Source organism: Heloderma suspectum, chromosome 1 (assembly GCF_057233095.1).
Source record: "Heloderma suspectum isolate Gila_16-S chromosome 1, 16-S_ref, whole genome shotgun sequence".
Lineage (NCBI taxonomy): Eukaryota > Metazoa > Chordata > Lepidosauria > Squamata > Helodermatidae > Heloderma > Heloderma suspectum.
This window is the reverse complement of record NC_139458.1, coordinates 115,338,073-115,351,150: the sequence shown is the minus strand read 5'-3', so window position 1 is coordinate 115,351,150 and position 13,078 is coordinate 115,338,073. Positions and strand designations below refer to the sequence as shown.

General features: G+C 44.5%; 1 protein-coding gene across 2 annotated transcripts in view; it reads right to left on the bottom strand.

The window, feature by feature from the left end:
- The window catches only part of SCUBE2 (signal peptide, CUB domain and EGF like domain containing 2), an 81,043-nt gene that overhangs the window by 16,042 nt on the left and 51,923 nt on the right, over positions 1-13,078 (bottom strand). Inside the window, exons 15-17 of one of the 2 annotated variants that reach the window (XM_084828342.1) lie at positions 12,843-12,998; positions 12,278-12,484; positions 6,932-7,102 (exon numbers count right to left, since the gene is read on the bottom strand). In XM_084828342.1, the coding sequence (XP_084684468.1) occupies positions 6,932-7,102; positions 12,278-12,484; positions 12,843-12,998 (534 nt within the window). The remainder of the gene's footprint in view (positions 1-6,931; positions 7,103-12,277; positions 12,485-12,842; positions 12,999-13,078) is intronic. The other variant, XM_084828351.1, reaches the window with a different exon arrangement.

The following is a 13,078-nucleotide window of genomic DNA, read 5'->3' as shown; positions in this document are numbered from 1 at the left end:
CTCACATCGAGTATAGCCTGTACTGTTGTTGGGATCGGTGGGGAGCGATGTCCAGGGGCTGGATCCTCCATGCCATGAGCTTCAGGGTATGGAGATCGGGGTGGAGAATTCAGCCTCATTCCCGAGAAATTAAGTTGTCTGTTTACGGGAGCAGTAGGCAATGTCCCCGCAACAGGTCTGTCCGTGTTTTGAACCAAGGTTGCCTGGGCCACCAAGGGGCAATTAGGATGCAGTTCATGGCTTCCTGTCTGATTTTTGAGATCATTCTCGTGAGGAGTGGGAACAGAGGAAAGAGGTAGAATAGGTGATCCTTCCATTCCAGGAAAAAGGCATTGCCCAGCAATCCTCGACTGACTCCGGACCTGGAGCAAAATTGTCTGTAGGCCATGTTTGTTGGAGTTGCGAAGAGATCGATCTCGGGTCAACCGCATTGCCTGAAAATCAGCTGCAGAGTTGTCCTGGCCAGCTGCCATTTGTGAGAGCACCGGAGCAGGTGATTGAGAGAGTCTGCCAAGAGATTTCCCATGATATGGAGAGCGGTCATACGAATGCCCTTTGTAACTACCCAGTGTCCAGAGTGAGAGAAAGGAGGTGGGGGGAGTGTGTTCCCCCTTGCTTGTTTAGGTACCAAAGAACTGTGGTGTCGTCTGTGAGGATCTGGAATGTATCGATGTCGGAGGTAGGGATGTACGAAACACCTACCTGGCTCCGCACCGGGCAATCCACGGTGGGGGGGAGGCACTCCGTCCCTCCCCCTGGAATTCTCGACGGGGGGGGGAGGCGATACGGTCCTCCCCCCGGAATCCTGCCCAGCCGGCTCTGCTCTGCAGCCATGCCGTAGAGCCGCTGGCCAGCTCTGGCCACCCGCAGCTGGACATCCGGCCGCTGGGCAGCCCTGCAGGGACGCAAATGGTGGCTGTCGTAGCCGCTGCCATTTGTGTCCCTGTATTGAGCCGTGATAGGCTACGTAAATATTTACGTAGCCTATCACGGCAAGGGGGAAAACCCCAGCGTACGCAAATGGCGGTAGCTTGGATAAACCAGTTTTGCAGGGGCCTTATCTGCAGCCGGGCCCATTCCACAACCGATACCGTTGCTGCCATATGACCAAGTAGGCATTGAATGTCGCATGCCTTGGCACGGCTATCAAGGAATATCAAAGTGGCATGTGCAACGAGGTTTTTGATGTGATTTGCAGGAAGGTACGCCCAGCCAGTTCTGGAGTCGAGGATGGCCCCTATGAACTGAACTGTTTGTGTGGGGCTCAGATGGGATTTCTCCCTGTTGATCCTTAGTCCCAGCACCCAACGGAGGTTCAGAACGACCATAATAGCATGCAATGGGGCTTCCCAAGAGGAGTCCACTAGCAGCCAATCGTCGAGATACAAGTAGATCTGTACTCCCTTGAGGCAGAGGTAAGTGCAAACCACAGCCATACACTTTGTGAATACGCATAGAGCTGTTGAGAGACCGAACGGCAGAATGTTATACTGGAAGAGTTCCGCTCCGATTGCAGAGTGGAGAAATTTTCTGTGTGAGTGTTCTATCGCTATGTGGAAATACGCATCCTTGAGATTGACTGTGGCAAAGCATGAACCCTTTTGGAGGAGTGGGAGAATCATGGCTAGGGTTGTCATTCTGAATCTCTTGGGACAGATTTGTTCAGGTCCCAAAGGTCTGGAATGGATTGGAGGCCTCCATCCTGTTTTGGTACAGTGAAGTACCTGGAGGAAAAACCACTCCATACTGAGGTTTGGACGAATGCTGGATGGCACTGAGAAACAGAGAGGGCACCCTTCCTTAGGAGAGATTGTGTTTCTTCCTGAAGGACCTTCAAGGGTGGGGTGATCCAGACTGAACCCAGTGGTGGGAGTGTGTTGAATTCTATTTTGTATCCTTGACGGACAATAGTTGTCTGATGTCACTCTCGTCCAGGTCGAGTAAAATTTGCTCAGGAGGTCTCCGAAGGGTGGTTTGTAATGGTTGGTATGAAGGGGAGAGAGGCTGGAGTCAAGGTGTTTGAGCCTAGGTGTTTGAGCCTAGAAAATCCCATGCCCTTCGCCTTTTGCTGCAACTTGGGAAAGGAATAACTTTTCCTTTGTTGCTGCTGCTGTTGCTGTGGGTATCTGGGTGCCCAATCCTCAGGTTGCCGAGGGGGGTAGGTCTGATGTTGTCAGTACCAGCGACATTGACGATAAGGGACGTGGTGTTGCTGGTGCTGGACTTGGCTGATGCCCATCTTATGAGCAGTCGTTCTGGCTTTCTGCACAGAGTCCATTTGCTCGTCTGTTTTTACATTGAATCAACCCTCCCCATCGAAGGGTAGATCCTCTATCCTAGAGAGAGCTTTGGGAGTTAAGCCCGCAGAATGGAGCCAGGCATATCACCTTAGGGTAATGGAGCCCATTATCCCCTTGGCATTGCAGTCCGCCTGATGACGGGTGGTATTGATCTGCTGACGGGTAGTTTGGATGCCTCCATGTGGAACATTCTGGCTAAGTCACACTGATCCTCAGGAAGGTTCATGATGAGAGAGTCCATTTTTTCCCAAAGGAACAATTGATACCTGGCCATCATTGCCTGGTAGTTTGAAATCCTAAGCCCCAAAGCTGCTGAAGAATAGAGGCGGCGTCCAATGAGGTCGAGTTTATGGCCCTCATCCACAGGTGTGGCCTGCATTTTTTGAGCAGACTCTACTATTGGCCTTGAGCAGACTCTACTATTATTGAGTTCGGTTTTGGATGTGCAAAGAGGAAAGAAGCATCTGTCTTTTGAACCCTGTACCTCAATTCTAGCCTCTTGGACGTCGGGATCAAGGATGAAGGCATTTTCCCTGTCTGTTGCACTGCACTCGGCAGAGCTGGAAGAAAGAGAATGGCCACCGGGGTGAACATGTCTGCTGTGACGGCATCGAACACCGGATTGTGGAGTTGTTGTGGAGGTTGTTGCGCCTCGATGCCCAACGACTGTGCCATTCTAAGCACTTGCTCAGAAAAGTGCCCCATATCCTTGGAAGGCGAGGCTCTATCTCGTGTCCAAATGACATCATCTGGGGATGAGATTGATGGGGGGACCGAGGAATAGGAGGAGGAGTTGGATTGATAGTCCTCACCGGATTCCTATGAGGGGGCAGGTCGCTGTGCCACATCAGTCGCACCGTGAGGTGGAATTGGAGGCAGTGGGGCTTGACGGTCCCAGCTGGATTGGTGTAGTGTTAGAGACGTAGAATGTCTTGGTACAGGAGGAGGACAGAAAGTCCTCCCACGATATGGAGAGCGGTCATTGTCCAGGTTGAAATGGGGTATGTAATGGAGAAGTAGCTCCTAAGTAGCAAGAGTGATCCAGGAAAAGGTCACGATCCCTCCTGAGTCTCTAATTTGCATCACGTTGCTGTCCATGGGGAGGAGATGACGAGACTGAAAAACGATCCCAATCACAGGATGGAAAGTGGGAGCAATCACAGTCGTATTGTGATCTGTACGGTGTCGATCCAGAGATCAGTATTGAAGAGGCTGCCGAGGAGAGAGTGTTGGCCGATACCAAAGTGATTGGATATCGTAATGGCATGGTGTTGGAGCTGTCTTTGGTGTGGTTGGTGTGTCCCTCAACTCACCCTCCGAGACCGTGGAGGCCGGATCCAAAGTCACAACCTGTGTGGGAGGAACCACAATCAAGGGAGAATCAAGTAGAGGAGGGGGAGGCGAGGCGTCCTACTCCTTCTCCTGCTGTTTAGAGGTTTTCTTTCTCCTCTTTTTCTCCGGTGTGTCTGCCGCTGGTTTAGGGCATTTTTGCCTTTTTTTGAAAGTTTTTTAGCTACCAAGATAGTCCGGTTTCTTCCTGGAGTAGGTGGGTCTACTCGAACCGGCTCTGTGGTTAACCATGGGGAAGCTTGAGCCGCAGGAGCCACTCCTCTTGCACTTGTGGAAGGAGCAACGGCGGGCTGTTCCTGAGGTGTTTGAGCCTTAGGCATATCAACTGCTTGAAGGGCCCGTTGCCAAAGGATCACCTTTAGTCGATCTGTTCTATTCTTGCGAGCCTGCTTCGATAGTGATTAGCAGTGGTGGCAAGATTCACATTTATGGGATTCTCCCAAGCAGATCAGGCATAAAGAGTGACTGTCCAAAGAAGGCACCTTACTGCCACAAGCCGTACACTTTTGGGCCATAAGCCGGAGGAGACCGCTGAGGCGAACGACGCTCTCCAGACGCTCTCCTTCTCTCTCTCTCTCTCTCTCTCTCTGTTTCTCAGTTTTTACGTAAAGAAGAAAAAGATAAAGGAAGAAAAAGAGGCAAGGAAGATATGATAAAGATAGAAAACACAGCTTGACAGAATGTCGAAGAAGTTCTCCACGAAGTAATGCTAAGGTGGTCGAAAAGGAACTGAGGGGAAGGCGGAAACCCACGCTATATATACCAGAGACAGTGGGGGAGGGGTTCCCACCCCCAAACTGTTCAGCTTGGAAGTTTCCCGAACAAGTCTCCACACAGGCACAGAGCCCATACATGTGTTGCACAGAGACCACGAAGAAGAAACACAGGTTCCCTTTCTAACAAATACCTTGTTGTATTCCTGTCACCTTTTTTAATTCTGTTGAGTGTAGCACCATCTGGAAATTTTCTTATCAGCTTCTTTCAGCCATACATATAGAAAGAGATAAACAATTCCCTCCCCCAAACAAATAACCACATATTCTAATAAATATTGTTTAATATACCCAATACCCTTAAAAAACAGGCTTACAAATCTTTGAAATTCTACTTTCCATCAAGATTTATTTAGAACCTGTGCCTCAAAAGTTGGTAGCCTCCTAAATTCAGTATTATGAAATATTCCTATCACACAATGTGTAACTTGAAAGAACTGGAGTGGAAATATTCTGGGTGTACTCTCAATAAAGAGACTCTGTTAGCTGCTGAACAGTCCATTTTTCCATACATACTTCAGCCTTACTGGGGCAGTCTTTTCCCAATCTAGGAAAATTCTACATGGAACCATCAGAATTAATGTCTTGGGAAAGGACAGTGGTAGACCACATGTAGAAGGTACCAGGTTCAAAACCTGACATCTCCTATGGCTGGGAAAACTCCCTGGAGTGCTGCTGCAGTAGTGAGCTAGATGGACCAATAGTCTGACACCTTCCTATGTTCTTAAGTTTTCCAAATACTGAACACTTTCTAGAAGCAAACTTGGTGAATTTATTTTATTTGCATCCTGCTTTTCTACCACCAGGCTCAGGCTGCCCCCAGCCCCATCCTGCCTACCTACTTATTTACCACAAGTCTTGGATCAAAAATGAAGTGACTTGGGGGATGGAAGGCCAAGGTGAGGAGAGGAAAAAAGGATTGAAAATGGAAAGCCAGAATTAGGGGGACAGGCTTTTCCATTCCGATGAGACAGACTGGAACAGAGGAAAGAGTGTGCATACACACTGGTTGTGAACATTGTGGTTAAGCGGGGGGTGCCTTCCTTCGTTGATTTCGTTAATGTGGGACTCTGCTTTTCCATGAGGTCTGCAGAAAAGTCTCATCCAGTGTTAAAACAGATCCCCTTGCATTTGGATCCTTTTTACACACCATTCCCCCGCCCCGCTCCAACCATCATCAAATTAACGCTTGCATTGGTGCCTTTAGAGAGCACAGTAAAAATTACAAATCCAGTACATTCCAGCACCACCGTAGCATATATGTATCCTCTCTTTTTTTTTTTTTTTTACAAGCATTCTCCTCGAAACAACCAGCAAATAATTGGTCATATTTGTATCCGCAGTTGTGATCTATAATTTGATAGTTGTTTGGGAGAAGATCCAATGTAAAAATAATAAAAAAATCCATGAGGGTCCATGCCTTGGAACCATGTTTTTGTACCAAGGTGGCAGTTCAGTCCATGGAAATAGATCTGATGGTTTGGGAGAAGATCCTGTGTAAAATTGTACTACAGTACTTAAGCATTCTTAAGCAGTCACTGCCAAGGAGGAGGATGGGGACAAAACCAGAATTAAAACCGCCTACCATAAGTTCCAGCTGTCCCTATTGTTGGTGGCGCTGCAAATGAGCACAAGTTGCCACTAATCCATCCATACGCAGTGGCTAGTTTTTACAATGTACACTGTGTCACTTAAACTCACATTGGAGTGCAGTTGTCTGTGGCCTCTGTCCACATAGTTAGATCTAGTGTTGCCAACCCCCTGCTTCCCCAGAATTCTGTAATGCTGTGGATATGCCCTACGTGTTTACACACCAAGAGCATTTAATTTTTGACCTTGGCATTCCATTTGTCTCAAGAGGAGTAAGTCACACTGGCCTTTACTTATGTGCTATAAAACCCTCTCATGAGTGACTAATAGGAACATGCCAGGACTGCACCAAGCGCAAGCTCACTCTTAGCACAGTGTCTGCTGTTCTGGATTACTGGAAACTGATGTGCAGTGGTTAGGTACGGGTTATCTTCCTTAGCCCCTAACATTTCCTCTTAGCTTTTCTTTAATTCCACATTTCCCCCAAGCTGCAGCAAGAATTTACCACTAAACTAACCAAAGTCAAGTAGCATGAAACAAGAATCATGATTGTGCTGATAGCCAAGAGCTTTGCCTCTCTTTAGGCAGATATTCTAAAGCAGCAATTTGATCATCTCCCCACCCCTGCCCCCATATGCTTCAGCGCAGACAACAGTGGGAATATGTTAGGAATATATATACTCTCACAAGCACATTACTGTCTGCTCCAAACTTGCATTTACATGCAATGCAGATAGCCTAGATTGATATAACCATGGCAGAGCGACATGTAAGAACATTTTAAAACTATCTAGCTGATCTCTGGCACTTGCAAGCTTCCCAAAATCTATGCTAAGGGATGCTTTCAAAATGTATGAAGGAGGAAGAGGCAACACCGGTTCATCTTTTCAGTGGCTCTGTAGGGTGTAACATCCTCACCTCCACATTCAGATATATTGCGAGCTCCGGCTGTTTTTTGGTTTCCAGGATTCTGAGCATTTGGGCAAGGTTCACAAGTTATTTGACCTTCATTGTCTTGGTAAGTTCCATTAGGACATAAAATGCAGCCTTCTTGTTCCCCATCATAATATGTTCCAACGCTGCAGCTAGCTAACAACAGAAGAAAAAACAGGCAGTCACGCTAAATCAGTGAATGTCTTCTATAAGGTGGGTTAAAATTAGGCATGTTGAAACCTTCAACCTGTGTGAAGTTCCTTCTTTATAATGAGAGATGAACTATCTTATTGAATTGTTAAATACCATTGTTATCCCTGAACACATATTGCTTTAACAAGAGATTAACTGTACAGCCTCACCATATGAGCGTTCAAGAAGTTACACTAGTAATTTGTAAATGGCAAATAAACCCTTAATGTACTTATAGCAGCAGAAGAACATAGATAAATGGATATCTGTTCTGAGACATTGAGAATTTCCACAGGCAGAGCGGGAATACTGGGAAGCATGGAATAGAGTCCCATTCTTATTTCCTTTGAGAAATTGTGCTCATTCTGTATAGCCAAATTTGGAGTCAAGAAGGAATTTCTGCCTAGTCAGATTGGCTAGTGACTCCAAAGAGAAGAAAGCCTTCAGCTTTCCCTGCAGCTAGAAATATTGTCACAAGGAAAAAATGCACCCTTGAGATAAGGCGTACTGCTTGTTCACTTGCTCTGTTTCTAGAAGTGGTCTGGATTTTTTAAAAAGCTGATTTATAGGGGACTGGCAGATTAATGCCTCTCCTAAGGGTTAATTACTGGCTGTAAGAGCTTTAAGCTAACATCCTGATAATTTTTGCCATTTTGGCCCCACCCCGTTTGCCTTCAACCCTGCCTACCACTGGAACGCAGCCCCTGGCAGCTGCTATGAAACCGAATCCAGCTCTTGGGCTGAACGAGATTCCCCACCCCAGTATTAGACAGCTTCATATTTTCAGTTCCATTACTCAATAATTCAGTGAAAGAAGCAAATGGTTTAACTCATCACACACTCAAAAGATACTAAGTAATGCAATACCCTATTGTGAAAGGTTTTGCAATATAGTAATGGAAGGCGGTGGTGGTGGTGGGGACACGTAAGGGAAATACCAAGGACCGAAGGAAAAAAATCAAGACTTTCAAAAAAATCAAAGTAGTCACAATGGGTGAGCACTACCCATACTAAGTACTGTTGTACTGATTTCAATTGGATAATTATGTATAAAGCTTAAGGCTGCAATCCTATGGAATTGGAAACAAGCCCCATAACTGGGACTTTGTTTTTTACACACAATGTATAAGGACTGGACTGCAACTCTCCCACCAACTATCAGTGGAACCTAGAAGTTATTTGATTACAACGTTCCCTTTTTTTTTTTACCAGTACATCCACAACTACAGCTTGGCTTTTGCACACTTAAAAGTTTGTACAAAGACAAAACAAAAGCAATCACTTATTTAAAAGCCACCTAAATATATGTGACTAAGGGAGCAATCGTATCTAGATAGGCGGCCACCTCCGAACTCAGAGGCAGGCAGGAGAAGCACGGCAGGGATTGTCCCCTCTGCGTTTCTCCTGCCCTGTCTTTTCGGCTGGACAGGCGATTGCAGCTGTCTAGCCATGGGAGCACGGAGCGGGGAAGGATGCTGCTGTACAACACATAGAATCGTGTCATACAGGCAGTTACGCTCTCCCCGCCCCAGAACACCCCCAGCCACATCCCTTTCCAGCCACTCTGCACTCCTCTTACGAGTGCAGAGGACAGGGCTGTTCCGTGTTGCCTCTGAGACAGCGCGGAAGTGGTGGGAGGTCGGTTCTCCAGGAACTGACCTCAGAGCATGGGCTCTGAGGTCGGTTCCCGGAAAACACCATATCCTATGGCTATCTATCCGCTGTCTAGTGGCCATAGGATTGCTCCCTAAATTGGGAAAGAGATTTATTTATTTATTTATTTATTCTCTCTCTCTCTCTCTCTCTCTCTCTCTCTCTTTCTTTCTTAATTGTCCATCTGGCCGGTCACCTGGCCACTCTGGGTGATGTACAATAATACAAACAATTTAAAAACAATAAAATTACACATTAAAACATAGTTTTCTAAAATTTCCCTAGCCCACGCCAAATGCCTGCCTGAACAACCAAGTTTTCAACGCATGGCGGAAGCTCATTAAAGAGGGGGCATGGCGGGGTTCCCTAGGGACGGAGTTCCACAGAGTGGGGCCACTACAAAGAAGACCCTCTCCCTTGTCCTCACCAGCCTAGCTGTCCTGGCTGATGGGACAGACAGAACGCCACCCGAGGCTGATCTTGTTAAGCGGCCTGTCTGGTGTTAACTGCAAATCCAGCAGCAGATGGGCCTTAACATCTTATGACTCTTATTTAAAGTAACATTCCTCTCCACCTGTCTAATATATACATACACACATACATACATATATATATTCCTGATCATTGTACGTGAAACAGTGATGTTATGTATCCTGCCAGATGACTGAATCCTAGTCAGATATGCCTCCCAAGGCTGTAAAGCATGCATCTATCCATCTTCATCCTGTTAAAAGAGTCCCTTATGTACAGTTCATCAGTTTAGACACATTACAAATGACCCAACTCTATTTGGAAATATTTAAGATGTACATTTGCTTGTGGAAAGTTATCCTCTGTGATGTGACCAGGTCCCCTAAGACTTCCATGCAAGTAAAGCAGGCACAACTGATCCTTCTGTGTGGAGGGAACTCTAAAAATATCAGGGCTTCAAATTTTCTATACAAATATTAGTTTAAAATGACACTAAGAAGTGTATTAGTCTCACAGAGTACAATAAATGCCTGTTTTCAAAAAGCAAAGACCAAAAACTTGGAAATAATGACACTACATTACATCAAGAATTCAGCAAGCTTTCTTTGATTGCTTTTTTATTTTCCTGCAACTTGCTTGTTTTCCTTCAAGTGAAATAAAGAACCTATTGCCTTCAGCTGACTTCATTCCTAGAACCACTGTCTTTGTTTCTCTTCAGTGACCATTAAAAACCTATTCCTAACTCACACAGCTGTTTGGGGCTGGGGAGCTATTCTGATGCAAAGAAGGAATGGGGGAGAGGGGTCCACAGGGAGCCAGGATTAGTAGTTATAAAGGCACTTAAAGGCTTTTTCCCTCTATTCAACACTTTTAGCCTTTGAGGTTTTGATGCCATGGACAAATACTATAGTGTCTCAGTGACTAAGGTTTGGAACCTCATAAAAGAGGTTGTGATCCACAGCTAACCATTCCCTTAAGAGTCATGCCCTGACTTCATAAGAAAAACCACAAAGAAACCCTGATGGAAACTTATTTCTAAGTGCCCCCTGTATTGTTTTAGGATCCTTTTGTTTTTACTGGTTCACAGGCTGTGGTCATATGGGGGAAATTATGTGCATTGGAACTTAAATCTATTATTCCTGAAGCAGCAGGGGTTGGCAGAATAGCCGACTATTTATCTCTGGTTTGGAAAATTTATTTTCTCCCAATGAACTTCATTTAAGAACTTTTAATTAGAAAAGAAAAAAAAAAGTTGCAAGATGTTGGGAATCACCTACAGTATATGTAAGAACCAGTAGCAACAACGTTCAAGACACAGAGTTCTTTGTGTGGCTTTTTCTCCTTTTTAGAAAATAAGATCAGGACCACAGTGGAAGTTAGTGTGCTTGTGTTTGTTGAAGCAGTATGAAATTCATACTGCTTACAATACAAATATATAGGAGTGCTGATTTATTCTTTCAAAGCCACATTTGTACCCCACCATATACATTAGAAACAGGAGAGTTGACCGAAATTAAAACAAACAAAATTAAATACAATCACTAAAAATAACATCCTTGCAGCATCCTAAAGTAGAAAAAATAGAACCTAAAGCAACAGTATCAAATTTACTGATCATTAAAAAGGTGGAGAAATGAAGGCCTTAACCTGGTTCACACTCTACATGGCCAATATGCTTGCCAGAGTGAACATAATGAGCCCATTTGTATGGCATGGCCAGCTCATCTTGAGTTATTTAACCCATGACAAGCCATGGCACACGCTGGACGTGAGCAGCCACCATTTTGAATACACAACATTGGGGAGATCAGAGGTTGCACCACGTTGTGCAAAACTGGCCATCATGGGTTATTCACTGGTTAAACAAGCCTCACATAACCCTACTACTAATTAAGGGTCATGAAGGTTGTTTAACCCTTGAATAACCAACAATGGCTGGGTTCACATGACTCAGCACAATCCCCGATCATCCCAATTGGAGTCTGCACATGCCCAGCACACACCATAGCTCATTCTGGGTTAATCCACAATGACCTGGCCATGTCATGCAAACCAAGTCTGTGAAGTGGAGAGATGTCTACAGAGACAGGGAGGTTAAGGACCAGGAAGCACATGTGTTCAACACAACCTGTGGGTGATTATGGACAAGTGCTTCTCATACAAAGTCATTTGTTGGAAGCCATATAGTTTGGCTTGTTTCAAGCAAACCATAGTTAATAACCACAGTTTATCTTTTTGGATGATATGACAAGCTATAGTTGAACAAAAACAGAAGTGAAAGCTTCCAAATTCCTCCTGATAGTTGTCAAATTATGGTTTAACATGAAATCTAAACGGAGCCAGAGTGCACACGCAGCAAAAATTTGTAAAGTCTAAATCATCCCTGGTAATCAATTGGCTCCTGGAATGTCTGTGTCACAACCATATTGTGTTTTTGGAAGTGATTCTGGAACAAAAGGAAAATTCCTAAGGGTGCAAAGGACATTATTTGATTTCTGTCATCTGCTGGTTCATTTGATATCCTTTGCTTTAAAGTGTATCTCAAGGATTTCACTATTGTGCAATCTTTGGTCAAGGAAGTTATTACAACTATTTCTAAATAAGCATCTCTTGCATTCACTACTTTAGTGATAAATAGAATAAGCAATGTAAAAAACCTAGTACACTAAGTGCTATGGAACTGACAGATAACAAGATTATGGTTTTACATAATTGAGCAAAGTATAATTATGGGCAAGCCACAAACAATGGAAGACAATGATAAAGATGATAATGAGGACAATGCTAAGCCCAAAGAAAACAGCTTTGACATCAGATTTATGAGCTTTCTACACACACATTTTTGCGGTGCAACAAAGTGGGGGAATTTGCCCCATATCAACTAACATTTGGTGTGATAATGCTGTAGCCAATGAATTTGAGGCAAATCAGATGTTCCCTATAGTACAAACAAGAAAGGGCAAATGCAGGTTATATATGCATCAAATCAATGCATCAGATGACCATCGTGCTTACCACATCTGTTATCCACATGCCTTTGTCCCAGGCCACAGAGTTCCTGTATACTATCAAGTACCCTGGGAGATTTCCTGGCCACATCATGATCCACACCAGACAGGCGAATATGGAATTGCTCTTTGTTGATCACCTTCCGCAAGGTTCGAATTGCTTTACGAAGCCTCTTCTCAGTTCTTTTACGTGCACAGTTCAAATTACATGTGTCTAGAAAGGTACAGGTGGTGGCGATCAGGAGCAGAAAGTACTAAAGTGCAACACCACTAGGTTCAAAAGAATAATCAGTGCAATAACCAAGAATACAGACTGCACTAGCTATGGCAATAAATATTATTCTGAGAAAGTCTTCAAGCTACCCAAAGTTGGTATTAATATAGAACAGTAAAGATTTAGTCATAGTAGCTTTCTGACCTTAGGAGAAATGGATATTAAAGCTTCAAAACAGGAGATACTTTTTTTGCATAAAGATGAAAGCGAAAGGTTGAGAAATCGAGGCGCAAACTGCAACAAAACTCCATCATAAGTATAACCTTTGTGTTGTTGTGTGGGTTCTTTTCCAACCAACCTGTCACCTCCTTTTGGTTTGTTTCAAGTTCAACGTCCGCAGATATAAACATTTCTCTAGCTGCCTTCAATCTGCTGAAGTCTCCAAGAGCTTTCTTGCCAGAACTGCATGTTAGGTTTACATAGTAGAAGTTCTCCATTACTGAATTATGTTTCTCTGTGTGAACAAAATTAAAGGAAGCAAGAGCTTGGTCATCTATACTATTGGGCGTTTGCTAAAGCTTGATAAATGTTACT